The 26,869-nt window shown below is 53.9% G+C and overlaps 7 protein-coding genes across 7 annotated transcripts in view; 5 read left to right on the top strand and 2 right to left on the bottom strand.

The window, feature by feature from the left end:
- CCM_01791 (copper radical oxidase) overlaps positions 1–1,365 on the top strand; it is a gene marked incomplete at both ends in the record, with an annotated part of 2,447 nt that extends 1,082 nt beyond the window's left edge. Inside the window, one exon of the mRNA XM_006666946.1 lies at positions 6–1,365. Within this exon, the coding sequence (XP_006667009.1) occupies positions 6–1,365 (1,360 nt within the window). The remainder of the gene's footprint in view (positions 1–5) is intronic.
- A 591-nt stretch (positions 1,366–1,956) lies between these two features.
- CCM_01790 (3-oxo-5-alpha-steroid 4-dehydrogenase) lies at positions 1,957–3,027 on the top strand (the record flags this gene model as incomplete). The annotated part of the gene is made up of 2 exons (XM_006666945.1): positions 1,957–2,527; positions 2,621–3,027. 2 exons carry the CDS (start codon positions 1,957–1,959, stop codon positions 3,025–3,027), a joined length of 978 nt encoding a protein of 325 aa, XP_006667008.1.
- Positions 3,028–3,099: 72 nt separating this feature from the next.
- Positions 3,100–4,017, bottom strand: CCM_01789 (Alkbh6 protein; the record flags this gene model as incomplete). Its single annotated transcript, XM_006666944.1, has 2 exons — positions 3,100–3,465; positions 3,553–4,017. The coding sequence occupies 2 exons, from the start codon at positions 4,015–4,017 to the stop codon at positions 3,100–3,102; spliced, it is 831 nt and encodes a 276-aa protein (XP_006667007.1).
- Positions 4,018–6,064: 2,047 nt separating this feature from the next.
- Positions 6,065–10,402, top strand: CCM_01788 (histone deacetylase complex subunit (Hos4), putative; the record flags this gene model as incomplete). The annotated part of the gene is made up of 1 exon (XM_006666943.1): positions 6,065–10,402. The coding sequence occupies one exon, from the start codon at positions 6,065–6,067 to the stop codon at positions 10,400–10,402; it is 4,338 nt and encodes a 1,445-aa protein (XP_006667006.1).
- Positions 10,403–11,208: 806 nt separating this feature from the next.
- On the top strand, positions 11,209–12,801 carry CCM_01787 (GTP binding protein; the record flags this gene model as incomplete). The annotated part of the gene is made up of 7 exons (XM_006666942.1): positions 11,209–11,229; positions 11,294–11,314; positions 11,452–11,734; positions 11,798–12,188; positions 12,253–12,499; positions 12,568–12,688; positions 12,782–12,801. 7 exons carry the CDS (start codon positions 11,209–11,211, stop codon positions 12,799–12,801), a joined length of 1,104 nt encoding a protein of 367 aa, XP_006667005.1.
- An 8,426-nt stretch (positions 12,802–21,227) lies between these two features.
- CCM_01786 (Homeodomain-like protein) lies at positions 21,228–22,941 on the top strand (the record flags this gene model as incomplete). Its single annotated transcript, XM_006666941.1, has 2 exons — positions 21,228–21,817; positions 21,879–22,941. 2 exons carry the CDS (start codon positions 21,228–21,230, stop codon positions 22,939–22,941), a joined length of 1,653 nt encoding a protein of 550 aa, XP_006667004.1.
- Positions 22,942–23,614: 673 nt separating this feature from the next.
- CCM_01785 (PXA domain protein) lies at positions 23,615–26,528 on the bottom strand (the record flags this gene model as incomplete). Its single annotated transcript, XM_006666940.1, has 3 exons — positions 23,615–24,017; positions 25,219–25,996; positions 26,054–26,528. 3 exons carry the CDS (start codon positions 26,526–26,528, stop codon positions 23,615–23,617), a joined length of 1,656 nt encoding a protein of 551 aa, XP_006667003.1.
- Positions 26,529–26,869: the final 341 nt, after the last annotated feature.

The following is a 26,869-nucleotide window of genomic DNA, read 5'->3' as shown; positions in this document are numbered from 1 at the left end:
AACAGCACCTCTACCAGCACCTCGACCGTGCCTACTAGCACGTCTACTAGCACCTCTACCAGCACCTCGACCGTGCCTACTAGCACCTCTACTAGCACCTCGACCGCGCCTACTAGCACGTCTACTAGCACCTCGACCGTGCCTACCAGCACGTCTATTAGCACCTCGACTGTGCCTACTAGCACTTCCACCAGCACCTCGACCTCGACCAAGCCTACTACTTCTTCCACTGGCCCTGGCTCCTCTACTGGACCTTCTACTCAGCCTACCAGCACCTCTACTCGCCCCGGTACTACTTCTACCGGTCCTACTACCGGTCCTACTACCGGTCCTACGACAACCACCAAGCCCAGCACCTCTACGAAGCCTACCACCACTGCTCCTGGCTCTTGCACTACCACCATCGTCACTCCTCCCACTTGCGAGCACCAGATTGGCAAGTGGTGCCTGCCTCCCACTCCCGATTGGAGCTCCAAGCCGGGCTGCTTTTCCGCATGGAAGCAATGCGAGGTCAATGTTTACTCTTGCTTCAACGAAGCTGGTTACCCTGATAGCTTGAACTGCTTCGAGTACGCTCAGTGGTGCAAGAGTCTCCTGGGCTATCACAACCGTTGTGACAACAGCTCCAAGTGCAACAAACTTGACTGCTGGAAGTCTTTGTCGCCCGGCCACGTCGGAACTTCCACCACCAAGACTGTCACCACTGCTTGCACCAGCACTACTACCAGCACCAAGACCAGCACTTCTACGACGCAGTGCGCTCCTCAGCCCACCAATGTTTGCAAGCAGCCCACCTCGAAGGAGTGTGACTTTGGCCCTGGTAACCCCGTCGGCGGCGTTCCTCTGCCCATTGTCACCTGCAACGACTGCAAGGATGACTTCAATGTCAGCCCCTGGAAGATGTACACTTCTTCCAACAGCAAAAACTGCCCCGGGTACCCCCAGGGCCGGATTGGTAGCGTTTGCTGCGAGGCTTGCAAGTACCAGTACAACAAGTGCGTTGAGGTCTATGCCAACTCTTGCAAAAACTTGCAGAACCCTCGCCGTTCTATTGAGGAACGCGCTCTTGAGGAACGCACTCTCACCACGTCTTCCTTCAACTGGCCTGGCTGGGGCAACCCTAACCCCAGCGTTTGCAAGGGCTGGGGCAGCTACAGTGGTGGTGTCAGTGCCTCTGCCTCGGCTTTTGCTGGCGGCAGTGGTGCCTGGGCCAGTGCCAACGCCTGGGCCGGAGCCGGCTGGGGTTCCGGCAACAACAACTACAACAACGCCGTGTTCCGTTGCAAGGCTCAGTACGATGAGTGCATCTACGAGAACCAGTACATCAACCCCGTTTCTCAGTGCAGAAGCTGGGGCTGCAATTAGCTGGTACAATGTACTTTGGAATCTCCCTCTCTCATCTGAGGGAGTGGGTGTTTTAATCTTTGCTTTATTTACGAATCGGGTTTTCCAACTAAAATGTAAATTTTCCTTCTTGCAGTTAGGATTTTGAGATGATTGTCTAGTAACAGCTATATACACAATTCTACGGCTATCTTTTCCCAAAGTACCTCTTCTATGCACAATGTGTGGGCTGCTATTTGAATGTTTAGTATTTCACGTTCATGCCTTGCGAGGGTGTTGTCAAGTGAGCACCATTAACAAGTCCAAACTATCAAATTGTGTTGTGTTATCTAGGTGTTTGCATTATTGCCGCTGAATTGATATACACCATGAAGTGGTTGGTGCATTATTCGTAACTTAGATGTCGTCGACTGCAAAGGGGGTCTCGGCCCGGTTTTGCGGGCTTTGTCGCTTCACAACCCCCTCGCTCTTTCAACACCAAAACTCATCGCAATTCTCCTCCCCCCCCAAAAAAGGACATCACGCCGCCAAAACCCACAAAACAGACTGCTCTCCATTCGACTTGGGGGGGTTTTTTGTTTCCTTGCCAAGTTCCCACCCTCCATTCGACGCATGGCTCACGCCGCCGCCGCCGCCCTCTGGGACCTCGCAGCCGCCCAGCCGCCGTCGCAGTGGTGCCAGGCCGTGTTCCTCGGCGCCGCCGGCAGCCTGCTGGTGCTGCAGGCGCTGCCGGCGTCTCTCCGCGGCCTCTTGATGGACTATGGCCCGCGTGCGACCACCAGGCAGAAACAGCAGCCAGCACCACCGCCGCTCCAGAGGCTCGTCGGCGCGGCCACCCGCGCCGGCCAGGTCCCGCACGCGTGGTTCTGGCACTTTTACCTGCTCTCGGTCGCGGCCTCGGCGTTTTGGGCCTGGCAGTTTGGGACGGGTGGCCGGGTGCTGCGGGCGCTGGCGGAGAGGCAGCAGCAGCACGCGGCGGCGGCGGCAGAGGTTGGGGACGACGACGCGCTGGGACGGGTGGTTGCGGCGTGGGCTATGATGGCGCTGCAGGGGACGAGGCGGCTGTACGAGAGCCTGGTTGTGATGAGGACGGGCGAGGGCTCGTCCATGTGGTTTGTGCACTGGGTGCTGGGGCTGACCTTTTACGCGGTGATGAGCATCAGCATCTGGATTGAACGTTCCGGTACGTCTTGTTATTTTGTCTTTTTGTCTTTCTCGCTTTGTCAAGTCTAGCCTTTATGCCCGAATTACTAACACTGGAAACCTCGGAAAATAGCCGCCATTCTCGCGTTCTGGGAGACGCAGCACCCCGCGCGCATCCTCGCCTCGCACATCCTCGCCTCACGCGTCCCCGCGTGCTTGGCCGTCTTCCTGTGGGCCTGGACCAAGCAGCACGCGTGCCACGCGCACCTCGCCAGCCTGAAAAAGTACACGCTGCCCACCGCGGGGCTCTTCCGGTACCTCGTCTGCCCACACTACACGTGCGAGTGCCTCGTCTACCTGACCATTGCGTTTGTGGCCGCGCCGGCGGGCCGCTTCTGCAGCGGGCCCGTCCTCTGCGGGCTGGCATTTGTCGTGGCGAACCTAGGGGCGACGGCGGTGGGAACGCGGCGGTGGTATGTGCAAAAGTTTGGGGCGGAGGCGGTGGCATCGCGATGGACCATGATACCCTTTGTATTCTAGAAAGAGCGTGGCACAAAGGACACACTACATGTGGCAAACACGACGCTTGTTCTTCGTTCGAGGATACTGCTTTTAACGCTTCATAAACAATCCAATCTTACTCGCGGCTTTGGAGACTTGGAGAACGTCTCGGTATGTGAGGCTCGTGCGAGTCTGGCGCACGTTTCGGCCGTCTGCAAAGACAGAGGGGTCGCCGAGTAGTGACCAATTCGCAACTGTTTCTTGGGATAGGTCGACGTCCTCTTCGATGTCGGCGATTCCATGGAGATGGTCAGTGTAGAGTTCGTCTGTCGTGATGAGCAGACTGCGCGGCTCCTGCAGGATGCGCCAGGCGGGCTTTGGATCGAGTGCGCCATCCTCCTTGCTTCGGTGGAGGTTGAGACAGAGGCTCGCGCCCAGGCTGACCGTGCAGACGACGGGCCAGTACGCTCCGCCATCCTACACACCGTTCTTTCGTGTTAAAACATGTGAAATAGAGGGGGTTTCGGACTCTGTGCAACGTGCCTTGTGGGGCATGATGCCGACGCCAGGAGGATACTCGTTGATGAGGACATGGTTCGGCCTGGTGTGCGGGCTGCCGCTGAAGAGGTGGGCAGCAGTGTCGCCGGACGACACGGGCATCGACTGGAGGCGTGGCACGACGGGCGATTCAAGCCATGGAGGAAGCACGGCGTCGAGGAGCTTGTCGCGCACGAGGTCGGACGGCCACGTCTGCAGGCGGCGATGTGTGAGCTGCTTCCATCGGGGCTTTGGCGCCGCGGCAATCTTTTGGCCCTCCTTTCGTATTAGAACAAACGGACTGCACACCGGGCAAGAAGGTGGTTTTAGTTCCTGCCTTGAGGGTGGATAACGCACCTTGTCCAGTATAAGCTGCTCTTCGTCTACGCTGATGAAGTTGGGAATGTAGTATGCCGACGCAGGTAGGCCGTCGATTCTCGCTGCTTCGAGACTGGCTGGGAGGGCTACGCCGGGGGTCGATGGTAACGCCATGGTTGCTCTCAGCGCAGGAATTATGCCTGCGCCGTAGCAAATCCGAGGTTCGCGGTGCCGCTTTGTGTCCTGCGGGTGCAGAGTTCAACGTTCAACAAACGGGCAAGTGAGTCTATGCACCGATTTGTCACATGTGGAGTCGCAGGAGGAGACGAAGCCTTGAAATCTGTCAACTAATAATGCGAGACTCTGGGGTCGTTTTGTTTCTACATGATCAGCCTGACCGAATGTAATGCCCCGGCTCTACGAATTAGTAGCGGGCGATTTTTTTGATTCAGGTCGCGTCTACGTAGCATGTTTAGTGGCCCTTTACAATGTATCGCGGCTACCCTGCAGTGACGATTGTCGCGCCATGGCGACGCAACGACCTTCCCACATCTTGCACGACTTCCGTAGCGGTTGTGGCCTAGGCTGGCGTCTGTTTTCTAGCAGCTGCCGGCTAATACGTTCACGTTGAGAGTGCAAGAAAAGCGGCGGGTCGAAGGGTTCTCAGGCTGCGAATTCCGAAGTGCAAGCTGCAGGGAAATACTCCAGGACATCCACGAGAAAGCAGCACGGGGGCGAACGAAGGTGATACGGTCGCGCGATCGTAGCTGGGACCAACAAGCCACTCTATTTTTCCGGCGCCATCGTTTTGGGTGGTTGATACGTTCTGCAGGTCGCATTCGACGAGTGAGACCCGAAATGGTGTGATTCAATAACCAGCGTCGAGTGTAGCTTTCATACTGTGCAAGTGGGATGCCGCGCTCCAGAATGAGCGGCTGTTGATGAAGGACCCAAAACAGCTCATGATGTTGTAGGAGCAGACTTTGGCGAGGCGGCCGTACTGAGAGCGGCGAGGCGGTGCGCAGCCTCCTCCGCCCCCGCCCGCAAGCACACACAACAACCAGACGGTGTGTGAGCATATGTGGCCAGTGATCTGCCGGGTGCATCGCACCCCGAGGGCGAGCGAGCCAGACCGTCTCTCGCGACGTCTAACTAGTTTCTTTTCCCGGCTTGTGAGTCAGCGTCTCAGCTTGCGGCGTCTATTTTGAGCGATAGTTAATGACTCGTAGAGCCAGCAAACTGAACTACACCAGCAGGCAGTGCTGGATTCGCATTGACAACGACTCAAAGGCGACAAGCCAAGAAATGAGGAGGGAGAAAAAAAAAATGCGGCTGGGGGTGCTTTTGCCCCGCCGGAATGCGCCCCACAAACACCGCCAATCAAGAACCGGCGATCCTGAGCTCGTTGACGCTGGCTTGCCACTACCTGTCACCATTGTCACCTTGACACCCTCATGGCTTATTGAACTGTATCGGCATAATACAAAGAATAGACAGGCAATGACAAGAGAATCCAGAAGGGCTCTGCGGGCTCAGCGATGCCCTGTTTGCGCTTATTCTGACAGACTAACCCTTGGCCCTTTCCAAGCTGGCAGCACTGTTTTGACTAAAATCAACTATCACTCAGTGTGGGCCTTAATCTTTTGCGCCCCAAGCCGCGCCCGGCCTCACTGTGCATAGAAGGTCCAGTGCCTCTTGTTGCTGCCTTAAGATAGGTACCCAGGTACCTAGAGGTACCTTTCACACCGTACTAGTACGGAGTAATCTGTACCAATTGCCACTTGGAAGACACTGGCCCCACTGTTGATTACTTAGTACCACGTACAAGGAAGGTACCTGCCACTTTCCTCTCGACGGCTGCTGCTACGGCGCCGCTAATCTTCAATTTCACCATCGCCAACAAACGCCCACTTCTCACCATCATAACAAACTCGGGCCTCTGGATCAATTGCGCGTATGCTCACAGCGCCTATGTCCCGGCTTCTTATTTTGCCATTAATTACACAATTTATTACTCTCGAATTATTTGTGCCTTTTTTGACCGCGCCGAACATTGAAACAGTCACTCAAGCCCGAGCCACTCGCCAGTTTTAGGGGCTGTTCGCCGCCTACCCTCCTGCCATTTCAAATCCCAGAGCGACTTCAATCGCAGCGTCACCTCCCGCCTCCCTATCATTCCCATGATGCTCGCAAATATTGGTCCTTCGCATTATTAAATGACATGGATGCGCAGAATGCCGCCGAGGCCGACCACGCGCGGCCCTCGGCCGCTTCCCCTCAACGGCGCCGGGGCTCCCAAGTCGACTCCAAAAACGCGTCCTCGCTAGGCTCAAAGACTAGTAATAATGCGCCCGTGGAACCCAAGTCGAAACCCGCCATTGCTCCCGCAGCGGTCGCTCGAGCCGACGATAGCGCTGATGATCGCGACTCCGACGCTGAAACGATTGTGCTTCCCGGCAAGGATGGACACTCACCATCCAAAGTCCGCAAGGTGAGGCAGGAAGATAAGAGCGACAGCGACGGTGATGCCTCCAAACCAAAAACCTCCCACAAGACCCTTAAGCCTGATTTCCCCACCATCAATGCTCGAGCTGGTGACCCTCCTAAGAAGAAGCGCCTCTCCATCTCTGCGGGCTCGAGGCTAGTTGACAAGGAAAGCCATTCTCGCAGCAAAGACCGTGGTGGATCTAGCGGACTGAGCTCTGCTCCAAACTCGCCAACTCAGACACACCGACGTCTGCCGCACCGCCGGCAACGGTCTCGCTCCGACGCAGCCCACCTCACCGAAACTGACTCTGATGAATACACCAACAAGCCACCCAAGCCCTCTTTCAAAGACAAGAATAGATCCGGCGACAGACTGACATCTCAAAAACGCAAGGCTCCCAAGGTCGAATCCGACGATGAGGCTGATGGGCGCAAGGCTAGACGCCAGCGCACCACATCCGTCAGCGTCGACGTAGGCCGCAACTCCCGAGATGCCAGAGTCTCTTCAAGATCCCAACGTGATGCGAGATCACGGTCACGCTCTCTACCTCCACGACATCACCGTCGAAGTACCTCGACCCAACTACCGCCCCCCAATGGCCTCAGTCAAAAGAAGAAGCGGTTGCCACCCCCACTATTGTCTACGGAATACCACTCCGATGACTCTTCTGCCAGTGGAAGCCCTCACCCCCGCAACACCAAACTAAGGAGTCTCGCCACGCCGGCCAATTCAGAATCTCACATGTCTCCTGCCAAAGTTGGATCGCATAAAAAGCACTTGGATGCTCATGGTCAGACGCTATTAGCCCGCGCTTGTGCAAAAGGGGAATACGATGGTGTGAAGCAGCGCCTGATGGAGCGGCCGGAAGACATTAACGTTGCCGACTACGCAGGCAATACTCCTCTCCAGATTGCCGCTATTAATGGATGCGAAGATATCGTCAGACTTTTGATGCAGGCAGGATGTAACGTGGATTGTGTAAATTATGACAAAGATACACCGTTACTCGATGCTGTGGACAATGGCCATCTGGGCGTCGTCAAGCTTCTTCTAGATGCTGGCGTCAACCCACGTAAAGCCAATCTGAGTGGAGAGGAGCCGATCGACCGAGTGACAGAGGAAACCGACCACGCAGAAGAGATTCGAGCGCTCCTGATCGCCGCCAAAAAGAAAGCTGGTGATAGGATGCGGACTTCCGAAGACCGCCATTCTAACCACGACTTTGAAGCTCGGGATTCGCATGCGCCGGATAGCCCACGCCGATCTCCAGCTGCACCAAGCGGAAGACGAAGCACGACTGGACGAGCTACAAAAACTCGAAATGATTTGCTCTATATGCCTCTGGACGACAAAACGCTTCGACAGGCTGCCGGACGCGGTGACGAGGAGACCGTCGCCCGCATTCTTCAAGTAAAGGAGGGATTCGATGATCCCGAGTCCATGGTGGCTGCTGCCCGCGGTGGCCATGACCTTGTTATCCAGCTGTTACTCGGCTTGGGTGGTGCCAATGCTGACCCTGGTCCCGTTCCTAGTCTTGCAGCCGAATTCGCAACACCTATACTTGCCGCAATTGGCCAAGAAAACATCAAAGTAGTTCAGCTGTTGTTAGAGCAGCAAGGCTTTGACCCGACAAGGAGATTCAAGGGTGAGACCTACTACGAAATTGCTCGACGACGCCAAGGACCGAATTGGAAGGAAGAAGAGGATATACTCCGAGCTACATACGACGAATACAAGCGTACGCACAAAGATGGTGCTCCCACCAAATCTCCCGGCCGAAAAGAGCGCGAACGCGAAGAGAAGCGTGCTAAGCGAGACGAAGCACGCACGGATGTGAAGCGCGACCGCAAAACCTTGCAGAGCCCATCCCGTGAAAGTGAGCTAAAGCGCAAAACTGGCCCCAAATTAGATGGCCAAGGAAGCAAGGGGCGATCCGAGTCTTTTTCAACTCACGGTGATGACGAAACCCCCAAGCGCGGTCCTGGTCGGCCTCGCAAAGAAGAGAAGCCATCCGTGCAAGGGGCTGATCCCGAAGCTTCGCCAACAACCCACCATAAGTCCAGCAAGACAAAACGTGCAGAGTCAGAAGCCGCGGCCGCATCATCTGATGGTGAAAATGTCAAACCGCGTCGCAAGCTTGTTTCCAAAGGTGAACTACGAGGCGAGAGAGAAAAGAAAGGCCGAGTCTCATCAGGCAAGGAGCCGACAAGCCCCAAAGCCTCCCGCAATGACGAATCTGCAGAGAAGCAAAAAGTGTCCGAGAAGTACCACGACAGAACCAAAGCGCTAAAGGGTGAGCCTTCTCGGGAAAGTGACTCGACAGCTAAAAGGCATCGCAAGAGCACAACACCTGATCGCTCTGCAGATACAGACAAGGATGAGACAAACGTTAATAAGCGCAGACGCTTGGAGAGTGATGCATCGGAGAAAAAGAGCAAGCGCGCAGCTCTGGAGGACAAGACCAAAAAGACGAATGTAAGGGGTAGCAGCGATGAAGAACTTGTCAACGAGAAAAAATCAAAAGAGTCGAAGCGACGGAATTCAGATCGCTCGGTTTCTTCCGACAAGATTCAGATAAAATCTGAGGATGTTGACGTCGCCATGACAGAAGCCCCATTCAAAGAATCCAGCGCTGAAAAGATGGTTGAGGCTGAAGCTGCTAGGAAGAAAGAGGAGGAGGAGGTGGCTAAAAAGGAGATGAAGCGACTGGAGGAGGAGGAGGCGGCCAAAAAGGAGATGAAGCGACTGGAGGAGGAGGAGGCGGCCAAAAAGGAGATGAAGCGATTGGAGGAGGAGGAGGCGGCCAAAAAGGAGATGAAGCGACTAGAGGAGGAGGAAGTTTCTCGCCGCGAAGAGGAGGAGAGGAAGAAGGCAAAGGAAGAAGAGCGCCTGCGCCGCGAAGCTGAAGCGGCACGATTACGCGAAGAAGAAGAGAAGAAGAAGAAAGAAGAGGAGGAGAGAAAACAGCGGGAAGAAGCGGAACGTCTGCATCGTGAGCAGCTCGAACGTGACGCCGAAGAAGCAAAACGACAACAGGAAGAAGAGGAACGCAAAGAACGTGAACGACGCCACCGCGAGGAGCTGGAGCGTAAACGTGCTGCTCGCGAAGCCGAGGCTAGAAAGCTGCGGGAAGAAGAAGAACGCGCTCGCTTGGATAAGTTGCCACCATTATTACGATGGCTTCAGATATGTCCCAATCCAAAGCAATCTAGCTTGGCGGAAAAGTTCCGTTTTATGTCTGGTGTGCGTTTTGACACTATCCGCCCAGCGGCCACGGGCACAGACGAAGGTCGCGAACAATGGGTACTCAACACACATGTTGCTTTGCTTCTTGGCGAAAAGGACCTCGGCCTCTCGCGTTATACAGCTTGGGAGCACATTCCCGTCTCCAGTTTGGCGAAGATGACCCTTTGGCGAACCGAGTGGGAGCTCTATTCCTTGCTGTCTGAGAAATGCTGGGACCTTGGTCAACAGTTACCAGATTACTACGATGGTGAGGACCCCGCTACGGTGAGCTTCGAAACCAAACAGAAACTGAAGCAAGCCGCATGGGAGCGGTTTTCTACCACAGACATGTTCTTTGTCAAGCTGTCCGAGCTGCTGTACACGGTCTCCAACATTTCTCACCTACGCAACGTTACACTTGCTGTCGAGTATCGTGAACTTCTCGAGAGCGAAGCTCAAGCTGTGGGGTGGAAAGCGCCGCAGAAATGGAAACAAGATCCTGGAGTCGACCGTTTCCATGGCTTTGCGCCCCGGCACAAATACTACGTTAGTGGCAACTTTGTACGTGAGGATACCCCAACAAAACATTTGGTCAGCAGTACACCTTTCCCAGAAAGACGAGTACCACGCCGCGGCCTGGTTCAAGTATTTCCGGACGACCCCGAGTACGAAAAGCTTTGCTTGGAGCAAGGCCTGGGGCATCTCGTCAGAGGACAATCCAGCCCAATTTTGCCAAATGGCGTACATGCCTCTGCAATGGAGCCTAAGCTTCTCAATGGTACCAACGGCCATGGACACAGCCACGTCGAGGCTTCCGGTGTTGCTATTAATGGTGATTCTCACTAAAAGCCCCCAAACGACCTCGTTGGATATCGATCACTTACACGTCAAACCTACGTTGTCTCACTACTCTACCTTATACCTCCATTTTTTTTTTCTTGTTACATAGCTTTCGCGTATATGCGATTATTGGTCATGGTTGCTGTTGCGTGATGGGCACGCTTTGTGTGTTTACGCCCCGAGGACGGAAGGGGTGGTTGGTGGTTGGTATATTTGATGACGAGGAGTCCTGGTGTGTTCGAATGTTGTAACGCCTACCTGGGCTGGGCACCGGTTTCTTTAACCCCGAGTTGTTATTACACACAAGATCATGTCTTGATTTTATTCATGTGTCTATCTTCTTTTTTGCGTGTTTTGCCAGTTTAATGTCTGATGTATACATGCTTGATGATGTACAATGATACGGAATGTGGGATGGATATTTGACTGAGATTCGGGTATAGCGTGTCACACCTATATTAGGCGTTAGTTTGTACATTATTCTGCAAAGGGATATGATAAATTTCAACAACTACAGAATATTCAGTGTAAGAAATACTGGTGATAACTTACCTCTGGGCAATCCTGACTAAGCCGCGCGGGAGACGGCCCTGGCCTGACATCATTGGCCACTGCATCAAAAAAATTCACCCCACCAAGCCCACCAGAGAATCTTGAAGGACAACCAGCTTCAAAATACGACTGAGTTTCCCGTGACAGAGCCTACAGGACGAAAAAACACCAAATTCCTGTCGAAGAAGGCTCTACTAATCCCGAACACCTAGCTGATTCGTTTACTCCTTCCGCGCCAGAGCTGCGAGAAGTTGCCCATCATGTCGACAACTGTGGACAAGGTAAGGCTTGCTGAGGCCATTGGTACGGAAGAATAACCTCTTTGCTAACATGCCTGTGATGCAGATCAAAGAGGTCGAAGCCGAAGTATGTTTCATGAGTTATAGATGCATTTTACCAATGAAATAAGCAGCCATAGTTGGCTTGTTTCCATCCGCTCGTCGAACCACCACCGCCGACCATCTCGAAACGCACGATGCTGACAAGGAACTTTTGCGATGTAGATGGCCAGGACCCAAAAGAATAAGGCTACCTCCTACCACTTGGGTCAATTAAAAGCCAAGTTGGCCAAGCTCAAGCGTGAGCTGCTGACCCCCAGCGGAGGGGGTGGCGGTGCCGGCGCTGGTTTCGACGTCGCCAGAACTGGTGTTGCCAGTGTCGGCTTCATTGGCTTTCCCTCTGTCGGCAAGAGTACACTGATGACTAGGTTGACGGGTCAACACTCTGAGGCTGCCGCTTACGAATTCACAACACTGACGTCGGTGCCCGGTCAGGTCATGTACAATGGTATGTTAGCCTTTCCTGCTTTGGCCTGAGTAGAATAGGACTAAAGTTGCTGACTGTCTTCAGGCGCTCCTCTACAAATGATCGATTTGCCAGGCATTATCGAAGGTGCCAAGGACGGTCGCGGTAGAGGTCGTCAGGTCATCGCCGTTGCCAAAACCTGCCATTTGATCTTTATTGTTCTCGACGTGAACAAGCCGCTGAGCGACAAGCGTGTTATCGAGGCCGAACTGGAAGGCTTTGGTATCCGTATCAACAAATCGCCGCCAAATATTACCTTTAGGAAGAAGGATAAGGGTGGCCTCAATGTTACGAGCACATCACCTCTGACACAAATTACTCACGACGAAATCAAGGCCGTCATGGGCGAATACAAAATCAACTCGGCCGATATTACCATTCGCTGCGACGCCACAGTTGATGACCTGATTGACATTTTGGAAGCTCGCTCCAGAAGGTAAGGCGAACTTGTTCTTGATGAATTGCCGCAAAACGGATGATGCTGACCCTTGGCCCTCTAGCTATATCCCCGTGGTGTACTGCCTGAACAAGATCGACGCCATCAGTATCGAGGAACTGGATCTGCTATACCGAATTCCCGACTCAATCCCCATTAGCTCCGAGCACGGATGGAACATTGACGAGCTCATGGAAGCCATGTGGGAGAAGCTCAATTTGAAGCGCGTTTACACCAAGCCCAAGGGAAAACAGCCAGATTACAGTGCTCCTGTTGTACTCAGGGCCAACAAATCCACTGTCGAAGATTTCGTAAGTCGATTTGATGATGAAGGAATAGCACAAATGCCGGTTCACTAATCAATCGCGCGTGACTTTAGTGTAATGCCATTCACCGAAGTATCACCGAGGTCTTCAAGACTGCTATCGTCTACGGCAAATCCGTCAAGCACCAGCCTCAGAGAGTCGGCTTGGGCCATGAACTGGAAGATGAGGATGTCGGTAAGTGGAAGCGATATTATGATGCCCGCGTGCTGGGGGGTCGGGCTTGTGGCGGTTACTGAAACTGTCCGTGGCTAATTGATGATTTGGCAGTGACCATTGTTAAGCGATGATTGACATGATCGAGCATTTCAGTGGGTAGAGGGAGAAAAAGGGCCGGGCGGCCAGGAGCGCTTCAGCTCCAACGGGCGAAGACATGTTCCTGGGTCGCCGCTGTTTGCGTGATCAGGTCATCCTTGCGCAAGAGCAAGAAAGTAACACTAGATTTGGCACGAGCCACGAAATGGTCAGGGTGGACATGGGTCCTCGGCTGAGGCGTGAGTTTACTCTCCGGATAGCAGATGGCAGCTAGGTCTTACCTGGAAGCGGGCGGGAGACCATGGACCGGTCCGTTGCACAAAGAGAATGGGCTTGACAGTTGACAGCTCACTGGCTCTCAGCAATAATACAATGAAGAAGCCACCACGGGCCGCAGTTCCCGGCTTGCCGTGACTCGCGCGCCCCCGGCAAGAAAGAAGGAAGTTACTTACGGTCTTCGGCTGGCAGCCGAGACATGGACATGGGGCGCGAAAAAGTTTGTTTCTTGGTAAAGTTAGGATTTCCTTTTCCTTGGTCTGCAGGAAATGGTGGGGGGCTTTTTTCTTCTTCTCGGAGCAGGGGTGTGTGTTTGTTATGGGAAATCTATTTGCAGCGAAGACTGCTGGGCACGACACTGGGGGCGCTGCAAAGTGCATATATGTGTATATGAAAATCTATGAAGGCTATTCATCAGCTACGATCTGATTTATGTTTCGCATAGAGACCATGATGAGTATTTCGACCACGAACAAGAGCGCACCTACTCAGGACGCTACCGAGAGATACATAGACGTCTTTCGACGGAAAAAGGACCCGTTGGGCACGGACTACACCTCTCGCCCTCCATAGCCAGAGAATCTCTCCATCTCCCACTGCCGTCCACGCTCCTCCACCCTCGTATCGCCCTACAGGGGGAGAGCAGAATGTCGCGTTAGGGGAAGATCACCTTAGGCTAACGAAAAACTAACAGGGGTATTTTCTCTGCTCTTCCCTTGGGGTAGCGCCGGCGCTACGGAGGGCGACCGATGCATGCAATGGGTTTGGGGGCCGCGACGAGCATTGCACCAGTGGCGGTACCCGGGAGCGATTGACGAAGAAAAAAAGCGGCAGATGGAGACGGCAGAACTGAAAACTTTTTCTTCGGAGGACAGCAACAGAAGAGGAAATGAGTTTTCTTATGGTTTGGTGAACTGTCCGGTTCGACTTTCCTGGATTGACAGGGTACAAGGGTTGCGGGCCAACCCGACGATTTCGCCATACAAGGACGAAGCGGTGATGCTTGGACCAAATCGTTATGAACCTCCTTCCGGTTCCGATAAACAAAGTAATCACTGTCAATCTTGTCGAGGGGCGTTTTGTATGTTGGGTTAACGCCTACTTGCCGACGAGATTGATCTCATGCCTGGAGAGCTCTACCAGATTGATTGTCGCGAGCCTGATCTTGAGATACCGTAAACTGTACCTCGCCTCTCCAATCTTTTCTTTCCCAGAGGACCTATTCTAACTACATTGACCGGCCCCGGAAGACTGGCGGAATACTTTCCGTGGTGTCACGCACATCCAAGGTTGTGAACTTGGCAGTATTTCCTAGTAGATGTGGGCTTCGCCGGCCTTTGGGCAACAGCTTCTTCATATGCCGGAATATCGGGCGCCAATTCAACATCGATTATCCATAATTCGTACTTGATCCCCACTTCTGGGCTTTTCTGTTCCGGCTATTCGGTAACTAGAGAGGCTCTCGAGGGCCAGAGCAAAACGGGAAAGTGGTCGCGTCCCTGGGGGTGAAACTTTTCCCCCCTTCCGCCGCCGCCCCGCGGGCAAGGTGCGGGCGTCGGCCATGATCAAGACGGCAAGACATGGAGAGGATCGGAGGTAGTCGAGTGTTTGAACTGGTGTTTACCTGAGGAGGGTGTGTGTCCGCCTGAAACTCGTTCGGAGAGACTGCGGCGAAGCAAGGGAAAACTTGAGCCCCGGGAGAGAATGATACACGTTCGGGAAGCGAACAGTGACAAATGCTCGAACCCGTGTGAGACTACACACTTGTTGTATTCCCATGTCCTTGCTTCAGCGCTCAATATCGCGCCAACATCAAGATTCTGTGCGAGGGAGACGGCTGACACTGAGCAGAAGAAGAGTGGCGTTGGCGGCGTGATGTCATCGCCTACGGCGTCACTTCTTCCCATAATTAGACGGTCTGATACGGTGGTGACGTCTTCTGGAATGGGAAAAGAAAACAGAGCGAGTTGACATTGCGAGGTGGTAAACCTTTCATACATGGCATGCGGAAATCGCTTCGGTAGTTCTGCACCAAGATGGCACATATTCGTGGCCAACAACTGGAGAAGCGCCATAACCATTGCTCTGACCCGCTCGAGCGCGTGTAGGCAAAGATTTTGGATGTATATTACTTCGTGAAATTGGCCGAGTTGCACGTCAAAGAGACGCCGCCAGAACTCCGAAAGTCGGGGTGGGAATTGACATGAATAAAAGCCCAGGGGAAGGAATGTGTGACTTGAGCCTTGCATGAACTATGATTTCTTATAACCCAACGCGGCAAGTATTACCAGCGGTTAAAAAAACTGTGCTACAATGTATTTTGGTCTGTCATGACTTACTCGTAACTTGCTCAGTAATACGTAATTTGTACAGAGTATTCCGCTGACGTTTCCCCGGCAGTTGCCGACAAAAGCAACCAAACCACTTTGGTGGGAGAGAGCACAGGTAGCTACGCTACGGAGGAGAAGCCCATGGACAACGGAGGGCATGGCTTCGTCAGAGAGCGATATGAGAAATGATGTGCATCACTGATTCACTGCAAGGGGCCGCGGCCTCGCCAGATCTGCGGCCGAAACGACATGGTCTTTTTTGGGAGGGGGGGGGGGGGGGGGCGTAGATTCGGGCAAGGCCATCAGGCCTCTTTGCTGAATGGGAGATGAGTGTGGATGCCTCGGGATACACAGGCGAGAGAGGGTGTGGTGATGTTGCAGGGGCAGTCAATGGGTGTTGAGAAGTCTGCTTGGCTTGACATGGTTGTAGGCGCTTATCGTGGGCCAGGCATTCTGAGGATGAGAAGCCCAACACCAGGGTGACAGAATAGCGACATTAGTACTTGGTCTAATTCTATTGCTTCTTATTTTGTTTATTGTAATCTTCTTCCTAGTTTTAACACCTCCCTTATTCCCGTTCTATTCCTTTCGTCATCTTCACTTCCTCTGGGCTGATCGCTCTCTGGTGAAAGAACAAGCCCAACTAATTTGTACAGGATTTGAAGGCCGCTGATCTCCGTACTCCGGAGTCCGCCCCCAGAGTGTATGTATGTACATGGTAGGGTAGGGAAGCTACGCCGGAAGGCTTCCGCTCTTCTGCATAAAGTGCCGTTGACATGCGAGGTTCGAAGGAAGCCAATGCAAGTCTTGTCAACTGGGGTCCAAAGAGTGTCTTACAGGTCAAGGTGTCAAGGTGGGATGAAGCGCTCGATCGTGTAGGCGTATTCCATAGGAAATGCTCCTCAAGGTGGGGAAGTCAGGCCCGAGTAATAAACGGCAGGTGCTCATCTGGCGGGTTACACAATAAGTAGCTGTGCCGTGTGAGTGAGTGGCTTTGTTGATAGCTCATATGTACATAGGGGGGGTGAGGGCAAGATAAGCAGATGCGTCGAGGCCTGCCAAGGTGTCGGAGAGCGGTGGTTTTCCGTACAAGGGGATGATGGGCGTAATAGTTTGCGCATGGCGCGTTTCTTCATTTCTCTCTCTCTCTTTTTTTTTCTTTCATTTCTGCGTCGGGATGGCATGCAGTTCGACCGACGACCGCAGGCTGTAGCCGAGACATTGAGCACAGGGCGCAAGGCTTCTCTGAACATGAGCAAGTGAGATTCGATGTCAAATTTCGGAATGTGGTTTGCGAGCACGGACGAGGGCACAGACTGTTTGACAGATGGGACAGCGCCATATGGGGAAAGGCACACGCTGCACACGCTTTGAATTGGTCGGACAATTCGCTCCCTTTTGCCGGCGGCGGCTGAAGCCCCTGGCGTTATCCGTACTGGTAGAACTCGTCGGGTTGGGCTGAGCTCGACTGGGGTTGCTGGGCTAGACTTTTGGCTGCAGGACAGCGGAGAATGGCGATGAGCACAAACAAGGGTTCCGACGAAACGACTGTGTTGGAATCGGGAATCTGCTTGTAACTACTCCGTACTGACTGGTAGGGATTGGAGGCGGCCGATGGGATCAATGACAGTGCTGGTCGTTTGTATTTGGGCAATGTGGCTGGACCTCGGATCACGATTGGGCTGTGTGGCATGTTGAGGAGAGGGAAAAGAGGATGAGGGAACAGGCCGGGTGGGTAACTAGTGACTGAATGAGGCTTGAGATAGATAGTTATTAGATTGAGAGAACGAATATTGATCCTGCGGCCGACGTACCTGGTTCATATCAGCGGCAATCCGCTGAGCATGGCTGAGGGGCCTGTTTGCGCTGTTGCAGTATCGGGGTTTAACAGCACGACAGCGTCTTGGCGGCAGAATTAGGTAAACATTGTTAAATCTCAGCAGCATCTGGGTAGAGGCTCGCAGGTGGCGTCTTATTACTGGACGGTGGCTGATGGCAAGCCGAGTACGGAGAAGATGCAATGCAAACGCCATAGTAATTAATCAAGCACTTGCTTGCTCTCCTCCCGACAACTGCGAGGCCCTCGACGCCTCGACGCCTCAGCGGCTCGCTCACACTTGCCGGTCCTATCACGACAAAACCCGTCTCGTCCTCTTTCTGTCAGACACACACACCGCGCGCAAGTCATTCATTACCAGTATGACTGGTAGTCATCCCCCACTAATCCACCCGGCCAAGAGGTGTGTTGCAGTCGCCCTCAGCTTTGCCAATCACCACGCCATTGCTGGACTGGCCGCCGCCACCAGCTCTCTCCGCAGCCAATCGTGGCTACACCAACCCGTCGCCCACTCGAGCCTGCGACAAGAAGCTCGCAAAGACTTGGCGGCCCTACCCGAACCTACTTTTTCTTCGTACATCTTGCCCGTTGCTGCTTCGAGCCGTCCCGCGTTCTCCAGGCTCGCTCGCCCGCCCACGCATCTCCAAGCCTCCCCTCATTAATAACCCCTCTGTGGAGGGAAGGCGTCAAGATGGCCCAACACATGTCTCGACTCGCAACGCCCGCCTCGTTCCCGAAACCTGTCTGGCCCCTGCAACGCCACCGACGACGATGAAAAAAAACGACGAGAAAAGCAACCCAGAAGAAAAGAGGCAACATAACGCAACCCCCCCGTGCTACTGCTTTACTCATTGTATGGCAGACTCTGTGGCCAGTCTGACACGGCTCTATTCTCTGCTTGGCTTAGGTGGCTTCCTTGGCCCCAAAACGGTTATTGCAGCCGCGCATCAGGACCCCTCCCGCCATGGCGCACACCACTTGCGGGTGCAGCCAACGGGAAGATATCCGGCCAGGTGGTGGGACGCAACTTCGTATCCAGCTCCAGGCCATGGCGACGACGGCGCACCGAGACAGCCCTGGGGCTGGAGCAAGTAATTACAGGCCAAGCAAGCAAGCAAGGTACATCATGCGCTACCCTGCTAGTACCGCAACAGTAACTAATAAAGGACCACGTTTGGGGCGTACCACCATTTTCCCTGTCGAGCAGGTTGCCAAAAAGCAGCCTCTCAGGGCTTCCCCAGACTGCGCGTCTCTCAAACAGAGCGTCTCCCAAACTGCGAATTCACCTCGAGACTCACCTGAAGATATTCCCAAACACGAACAGAATCACTACTATTTTTAAACAGTCGAGTCCTTCGACTATAACTCTACAACGCGAAGAGAGGGTGACCAGAACGGTGGTACTTTGCTGCCCACTTGGCTCCAAGTCTGCAGCCCGCTTTTCAATCAGCTCTCGATGAGATCTAGTAACCATTGTCCTCGGCGTTGGCCAGTTCTCCAGCCTAGTTGACTAAATTCTTATGCAAAGTCCTGGTTTCTGTACGCATGGTTACATTCTCTGAGACGAAAATTTCCTACCTACCCGCTAGCCTTACAGCCGAAACTCTGATCCAAAGCTCATTTCAATTCGCATTTACAACATCTGCCGCCCCGTCGCCAAAACCTGCCACAGTTGGAAGCAAAGTGCCTGTTCTGCGCTTTGCAACCAAGCAGATATCTCGATGGCCTGATTCCTTTGCGCAAAAGACAAGATGCAAAACCTTATTTTGAAAGCAGAAAACTCTAAAAACTTGGCGGCTGCTGTTGGTCTGTACGGAGTACGGATACTGCAGAGGAATGCGCCCGTTGCGACTGGTAGTACCCATGACCTTGTCCTGCCAACATGATCTCAGCCTCAGACTTTTGACCAACTATGTACCCAGTCAACCTGGACACTTTGTAATATCGCCTCCCCCGGTATATTTGATGGCTTTGCGTGCGCCCTGACCTGGCAAGCTACTGCAGGCAACCCCGATTTAGGCGGGTTCTTCCTTTGCTTTGTTAACCTCGCAGCCTCGTTCATCTGGCATGCACTAGACACAAGCGCTGCAGCAGCTTGCCTGGGGTCAAAGGTCGCGGAAGTCGGAGCATATCAACCAAAAAGGTCAACCATGATACCAGTAGCAAGCGCGGCCTGACCAAGTATTCTCCAAGCCGGCTTCTACGCCACTCTGTTCCAGAGTACATTGCGCGACGCGAAGGCGGTCACCCTGCGTCGTACTCGGGGGCAAAATTCTGACCTGTTGTCTGGGAACAAGCATCTTCGGTATAGCCAATGCTGCTCTGCAACGTGCTCAACGAGGCACGTCAAGCATCGCCCAGCGACATGAGCGCCAGAGCTTCGCAACTTTGGCTTACAAGTTGCAAGGCCCCGGAGAGGAGGGTGGACCGTCTGGAGAGAGGACAAGGTAGTTAACCCTGGTCCTCACCCACTCACACCAAGCTAACAGCTGCAACATCCAGCCGGCTCTTGTCTACTGGTTCTACTGGTTGGCCGCGCCGCTAACCGCCAACTCTCTTTTGGATTGGTGTATCGACAGCTAATGTTAGCAATGTATGGCTGCGAGTGGGGGGTGTTGCATTGTTGTGGCATCTGCCCTTCCAATAGCAATGGCGACTACTCTGAGCTACCAACAGCAAATGACATGCCACCGAGGCGCATGTGTATCCTTCCTTTCGAACGAGCTGCCGGCCTCCATTCGTTTCCGTACCTGCGAAGCACCTGACCTGTCAGGTCGATGAGGAACGCTCTCTGGTAGGCCCTTGCCTGGTCAGGCAGGAGTCACCGTTGCAACGCACTCCATGTCTTGTCGTCATTTGATGACTGCCAATATTCCATGGGATCTTCATCGCTTATCTCCTCTTGCCCGGGTTATTTGGCCGAGGTTTGTTGGGGATTGGCCTTGAGTAGCTGCTGGTACATACTCTGCTCTCAGACTATCATCCGTGGACCTTGACATCAGCCATCAGCCCTGATTTGGCCATGTTCATCTACGAATAAGTAGCCGGCCGATGGACGTGCAGGTATTGCGGGCGCTAGTATTTAGCCCGCTGCCGAGCTAAAGTCGCCTCAGTCGGCATACTGGTACTGACATGGGGTGTGGACGGTGTGTGGTGCAGCATCCGGTCTCTCCTCGCACACCCCCATCTCTTTCTCTCTTCTTTCTCGCCCCCGCCTCCCACATCATTTCCTGTCTGGGTTCCCATGGTACTCATTGAGCTTCGCCCAGCCAAGTCCCCTGCATCTTCTCATCGTCGTGCACCCCGGAAGGGCTTGAAGCATATGGCTTGGGCCGGGGTCCTGTGCATGTACATCCAGCTTGTCTGTTTCTGCCAACATACTGATACGCCCGCTCCCGTCCTACAAGTATTCCCGTCACGCCTGTCATCAGATTTCGACCTTGCATTGTTCCGCGATTCTTTCTATCTGGTATATTCTTTTTGTACTGGCATGGGAAGCCGCTCTACACCATTGATCCAGCTTCCTATTTCTATACGGTTTTCACGTCCGGGGCATACATCCTCGCTGGGCATTTCACATTCCGCACTCAACACACTCCGTACCTCATCGACTAATACGCTACCTCGTCTCGCGGATCCTGAAGCCAAGTACAACCAGTATTCCTATCGCAATATCCGACACAGTGAGGGATAGGCTCGGCCGAAAGCCGTCCTTGTCTTTTGCCCTGTCATTCAGCACTCTTCCCTGCTTTCTCACTTCACCTCAGAGCCGGGCTGTCAAAGCGCGGGCATAAACCCACGTTCCTTCATCAACCAACTGAACTCTAAAAGGATTACCAACATACAAAGGGACAAGCCACCGCAGCCACACCAGCTTCATACCCCAGCCGCAGACGCCTCAAGAAGTCTCTTGGCCCAAATTTGAAGCCCAACAATACTCTGCCTTATGTTATTCTCGTCTTGACATAGCAGGTTGACAATGTGAGAACGCTCTTGACACTGCTCTTCGACCTCTGCGATGGACAACACTACCAACGGCTGGTCCAACGATGCTAACCACCTTGGCAGACAGCTGCATTCGGATCTGAGCTATCCACAAGCTCAAAAGTCAGCCAAGATCATGGAATCAGGGACTAGTCAGACGGACGAACCTTCTGGTAACGACATCAGGCTTAATTCTAGCAATTATCCTCACGGGTCGTGGCATAATGCAAGTCCATACAGCCAAAGCCCATATGAAAACAGCCCCCTGAACGAATATGCGAATTATCAACACTATGTGCACCACCCGATATCGCTGACAGGCTTGCCAGCGATATTACCCAACTCGCACATGGCGCACGGAGGATCCATGGCTCACCAAGACTTGCCTATGCTGACAACGACAACGTGGCCCAGCGAGCTGACGCACACCCAGTCAAGCGCCTATTCAGTTTCATCTAGTACAATAGCCTCGGCAGCGATGCCTTCGATAACCACAGCAAAGCCTGCTGAGAAAACGCGAAAGACCTTGACCTTTGAACAGAAGAGAGACATGTGTCTATATCATGAGCAGCATCCCAAAACCAGGCAGGCGGACATTGGACAAGTTTTCAGAGTGGAAAGAAGGTATGAGTTCATTGCAAAAGGAAAGATTCTTGATGCAAGATCTAACTGGCTGGATTTGAAGTACCGTGTCAAAAGTTTTGCGCAACAAGGAGATGTATCTCAAAGGCGAAATCGAAAAAGATTCCAACGGCAAACGCACCAATGGGAAGAATCCCGACTTCGATCGCACACTGGGCAATTATATTCGAAGACAGCGAGACCGTGGGATCCCCATGAGCGATTCGGACATCATGGACCGAGCCTACCAATATGCGCGCGGCAGCCCCAACCACCAGGCGATCCTGGAAAAGCTGACACAATCTTGGCTCAACAAATTCAAACAAAGATACTCTCTCGACACCGCAGGGATGACACGACGCGCCTCTGAGCCGAGCATCCCGGAGAAGCTGTCAATATCGGCCCGGTTCCAGAGTATTTCGCCTTCCCCGCCCTCGACGCAGACGTCGCCTTTGTCTGTGAGTCCCAGCGACGACGACCTGCGATCGCGCGGCGACTACAGCTTCACCTACCGCCAATATGCCTCCCACTCCGAGACGTCGCTGACGGACCATGCCGCCTCATCCTTTTCATCCGAGCTCATCAGCCCTGTCGCGCCGTTTGGCTACTCCCCGGACGGGCCACCTTCGGCGTTTCCTCTCGATCCCGAGTTCGAGGCCACCGCCGCCGGACCGAAGCGACACGAGCCTCCCTTTCGACCGATGGAACTCGAGTATCCCAATCAACACATGCATGCGAACGCGGGCGATGCCGTGTTAATAACGCCCCGCAACATTCCACCGCCCGTGGGAAATAAGTCAATGTCGTCTCCCGTGGCCGATCACAGGGCCGCCTCACATACCAATGGTCGCCTGGATGACAAGCAAGTCAAGGCCGAGGAAGCCGGCACATTGCACACCGCGCCCGGCCCAGAGGATGCGCAGCGGGCTGCCGCCACGCTGCTCAACTATTTCCAGAACTTTGGCCCGTCTGGTCAGTTTGACCACGAGTGCTCGGCCATCCTGCAGCTCACCCGAAAACTCCACACGCAGTCCAACCTGTTCTCGCACCCAGATGGGAGCGGGCTGACAAGAATCGGAGAAGGAGACGCCGACTTGATTACGGCTGGCGGAGGTCACCGTCATTGAATGAATGAACAAAGAACGCGGTATAGTCGACGAACGAGGCGGGCAGGTAGTTTGGTCCCTTTTTTTCTTTTCTTTTCTTTGGCTACTTTGTGTGTTTTCTATTCGTTTTCGTCTTCTTTTGTGCAATGCTTTCTGTCTGTTGTTATAGGCGTTCACGGCAATTGATCTTCCTTGTGCAACGTCCCCTTTGTGGGATCTCACGGGAACCACATGAACGTGGTGGCACTGGTCTTTGTTTTTTTTTCCTTGTCCTTTTTTCTTCTGGCGGTCGATGGCGGGGGAAAAAATGCGGGGGAACAACCCCCCCCCAAAAAATCAAGACCATGAAAGATTCGGAGGCAACTCTTTACATGTCTGGCAACAGACCGTTCGGCGACGAACTTATAGGACACGTAGTTTTGCGCAAGCAAACTGGAGACGGGAACCTTTTTTTTTTACTATTATATCCACCACGTGTTTGGGGGAATTTTCTCTTTTCCTTCTTCTTTTGCTTTAGTCAGTTTATTTCTTTTGCCACAATAACACCGAGCTGGCTCGACACCCCGACGCAAACGTTCTCAAGACTTCCTTGGTGATATATCTTTATACGCAGATGGGTATCATTATAATGTCTGAAAAAACTTGGAAGAAGTGAGAAAAAGGCGTATTATATTACAGGAGCGCTGCAAACAGTTCAACCGAGCCTCTCCTCCCAGAGCTCGCCCACACCCTTTTCGCTGAGCTCCGGCATCAGACGCACCAGTATCAGCTCAAGGACGCTATACATGAGATGCTTGTTGCAGTACTCGTCGTCCAGCACCCGGACCAGGTCCTCCATGCCGTCCACCATGCCTCCGTGGGTAGCAGCCGACAGGGCACCACCCCCCAGATAGACCTTGGCCACGCCCGTCGGCAGCAGGCCCAGCAGGGCACTGGCCGCCCTCGTGCGAAGCGCCGCAAGTTCGTCGTCAGAGGACGGGGGTCTGAGTGTCGACTGGCCGGGTGCGTTATTGGGAAAGAGTACGCCCCGCAGGAGACGCAACAAACCGGGCAGGTGTGACGCCGAGAACATTTGCTGAATGTGGTGTGAAAGGAGCCTGGACCAAGGAGAAAGCGTCTCGTGTTAGCAGTGTCTCTATCTTCCCTCGCTTCCGTTATTCTTTTCAGTCTTTGCGAGTGTGAGTGGGGAGAGGGGGGGGCTGTAGAGAGAAGAGGGTGCGGTGTGCACGGCAGATAGATGAAGATTCAGGTAATGCACGGTGTGGCGTGACTGGAGTCTGGGGTTTCCCTGATCGACTGAGACTGAGATGTGTTTCTGCACCCAAGAAGAAATGCTTTCTTTGGGCTGGTGCAAGGAGCGCCCGGACATGTTTTGCTCCGTCTAGAGCATGTCACTGTGTAACACCCTGCAGCCTTGCCGTGTGTTCGCAGAGGCTTATGCGGGGACCAGCTATCCTGCTCGACAACACGTGCACATAACTAGTCAACATCTTGTCCAACAATGCAGCCGTGATGGCAGTCTGCACGGACCAACGGCCGTTGGACGCAGGCATGCCATCAAGGACGCACAGAGACGGGGCGGCCATTGTTCACAAGTCGTACAAATGCCTGGGTCCATCATGGAGAGATTCGGATGGTAGCACCATGGCTGCTACCCTTCGGCCTTTAGCATTGCCTCGCTTGCGGGAAGGTGACGGCGAAGGCTAATGGCAAATGATGATGACAACGCTATAAGCGTCATGTTGTACCGGCCTAACCAGAGGAAGGCGCACGCGGAAGTCATGGAGGACGTAACAGTCCCAGGTACATTGCGTGCGTGGCGCAGGCCCCCTGTCAACTTGGGCGCGTAAATTGGACGATCCCGATGCGTGGTTGGATGGCTTCGTTGAGACGGGCCACTCGATTGATCAATCGCAGGGCGAAAGGTGAACTTTGTGCTACCATTGGACCGTAGCGTTGAAGCTAGGCGAACGAACAGCAAGTTGTGGGTTTCCGTCAAAAGCACGCCAACACTTTTGTCTGATGATATTTGCACACCATGGTGTCGAGGATGAATCCGGCATCTCATATTCACACCAGGCTGCGTCGCGGTTGGACAGCTTCGGGTCGGCCCTTGGCAGGCGGGCCGGTGCGGACGCTTGCCCGCGCGCGTCTTGCTCTAGTACCAAGACCGCGTGACGTTGGTAGAATGCGGGATATAAAGTGGCATCACATGATCTGTAAAAAGGAGGAACAAGGGATGTGTGGAATGAGGCAATGAGGCAAGGGTGGCGAGGAAGCAGAAAATAGCAGACTTACCGGTCAAGTGGGCTATTCAGGCCTACCAGCCTTCCCGGTCCGTGGACAGCTTGATACTGTAGCAGCGAAAGAAAGCCCGACAGCCACGGCATGCGGGAATCTAGCTGAATGAGATTCCCGACACACTGCCATACTTTGAAATCAAGAACTGGAACCTTGGTGGGCCTGCCATGGTTGTTGACATCGCGGTGCGCCCCGGTAGCTCTCGAGCCGCCCGAAAAGTCCACCGCCGTTTGCCGTAGCGGCAATGAGGATGATGCAACTAGTGTCGTGATCAATAACCGAGCAGATGTAAATATCATCACCGCAAAGTGGATCATGGTCAGGAATACGGCTTGCGCCGACCACTTGATGCGCTCCTTGTTGCCCTTGGCCTTGACTGGCGGCGCGTGCCGACCAGAGACCATTCGCTGGGTGGCCCGTATCTTTTTCTCGCCAAGGACCCTGCCCGCGATGCAGATACTTTCGTACAGGAGCCAGGGCTGCGATGCCTTGCCCGCAATCAGATTACCGACAATGAGCTCAGAGAGTATTTGTCCGACAATAGCTGTCAGACACGGATTCTCCAAGTCTTCCGTCGGCAGCAGAATAGCAAGAACGGCTTGCACCAACAGTTGACGGTAAGCAGTCTCGTTTTCCATCTGCTCCTGGGAAGACTTTGCATCACCAGCTTGAGGTACAGGAGATAGCTGAGGCAGTGGAAAGAGCGCATGGTAGACTTGTCGGGGGTTCACAGCTACCGGCTCCTGCGACACCGGATCATGGCTCATTCTGTACGCTATTGATCGTCAGCAAGGGGCCCAGCCCTTTCGCATGATATGCGCTCTGCGCCTACCTGTGATATGCCTATCCAGTAGATCAGGAATTTCATCCAGCACCAAGCTCTCCACGTCCAGAGCCCTGAAGCGCTGCTCCAGCGCCCTACTGCAGTGAGCAATGACCTGCAGGACCTCTGCGACAAAGGTCTCGTCGGGCGTAATCTTGTTGTACCAGGCCTGCACGAACTCGCGAATAATGATGGCGAGGAATGCATACAGCTGCAGGTCGACATCGTTTCGGCTCGTCAGGGAAGGGAGCAGCTCCTCGATCGGTGGAAGCACGTCACGGCCCTTGTCGCTCAATTTCTGGGGACAGAGGACGCGGCGGATAAGCATCAGCGTCGCCCTATCGGATAAAGGGTCTATGGAAGACGCTCTCTCCGCGCGTCGCCCATCGCCGCCGCTGGCTGCATCGCGGTGATGCTGGGTAGCTGATGGTCGACTGCGCGGGGCGGCCAGCCTCGCAGGGGGCGCGGCCACGGAGGCGCTCATCAAAAGGTCCCACTACTGCGTTGAACCGAGTCGCATATCAACAGCCCGCCGGTAAAGGCCTGGTCGTCTTTTGTGTACTGGGAGTGAGAGCCGTACGTTGTGTTGTTGAAGTTTGCAGTCCAGATACCTACGTACCTAATTAAGGTCGTAGGGGCCAGCTGCCAATTCCGTTTCTTACAGTGGGTTGCAGCGAACGTTCCCGCCAAAGCCCCGCAACGCAACGGTCACCAGCATCTCTCCACATGATGTTGTCTCCTGCAGCAATCCGTGCAGCAATGGGTAGGGCAAGTATAACTTCAGTCAAACTTGGTGGTAAAAGGTCCAACTCGAGCCAAGACATT

The sequence above is a fragment of the Cordyceps militaris genome (assembly GCF_000225605.1).
Source record: "Cordyceps militaris CM01 unplaced genomic scaffold CCM_S00001, whole genome shotgun sequence".
NCBI classification, from domain to species: Eukaryota; Fungi; Ascomycota; class Sordariomycetes; order Hypocreales; family Cordycipitaceae; genus Cordyceps; species Cordyceps militaris.
This window is presented reverse-complemented; position numbering and strand designations above follow the sequence as displayed.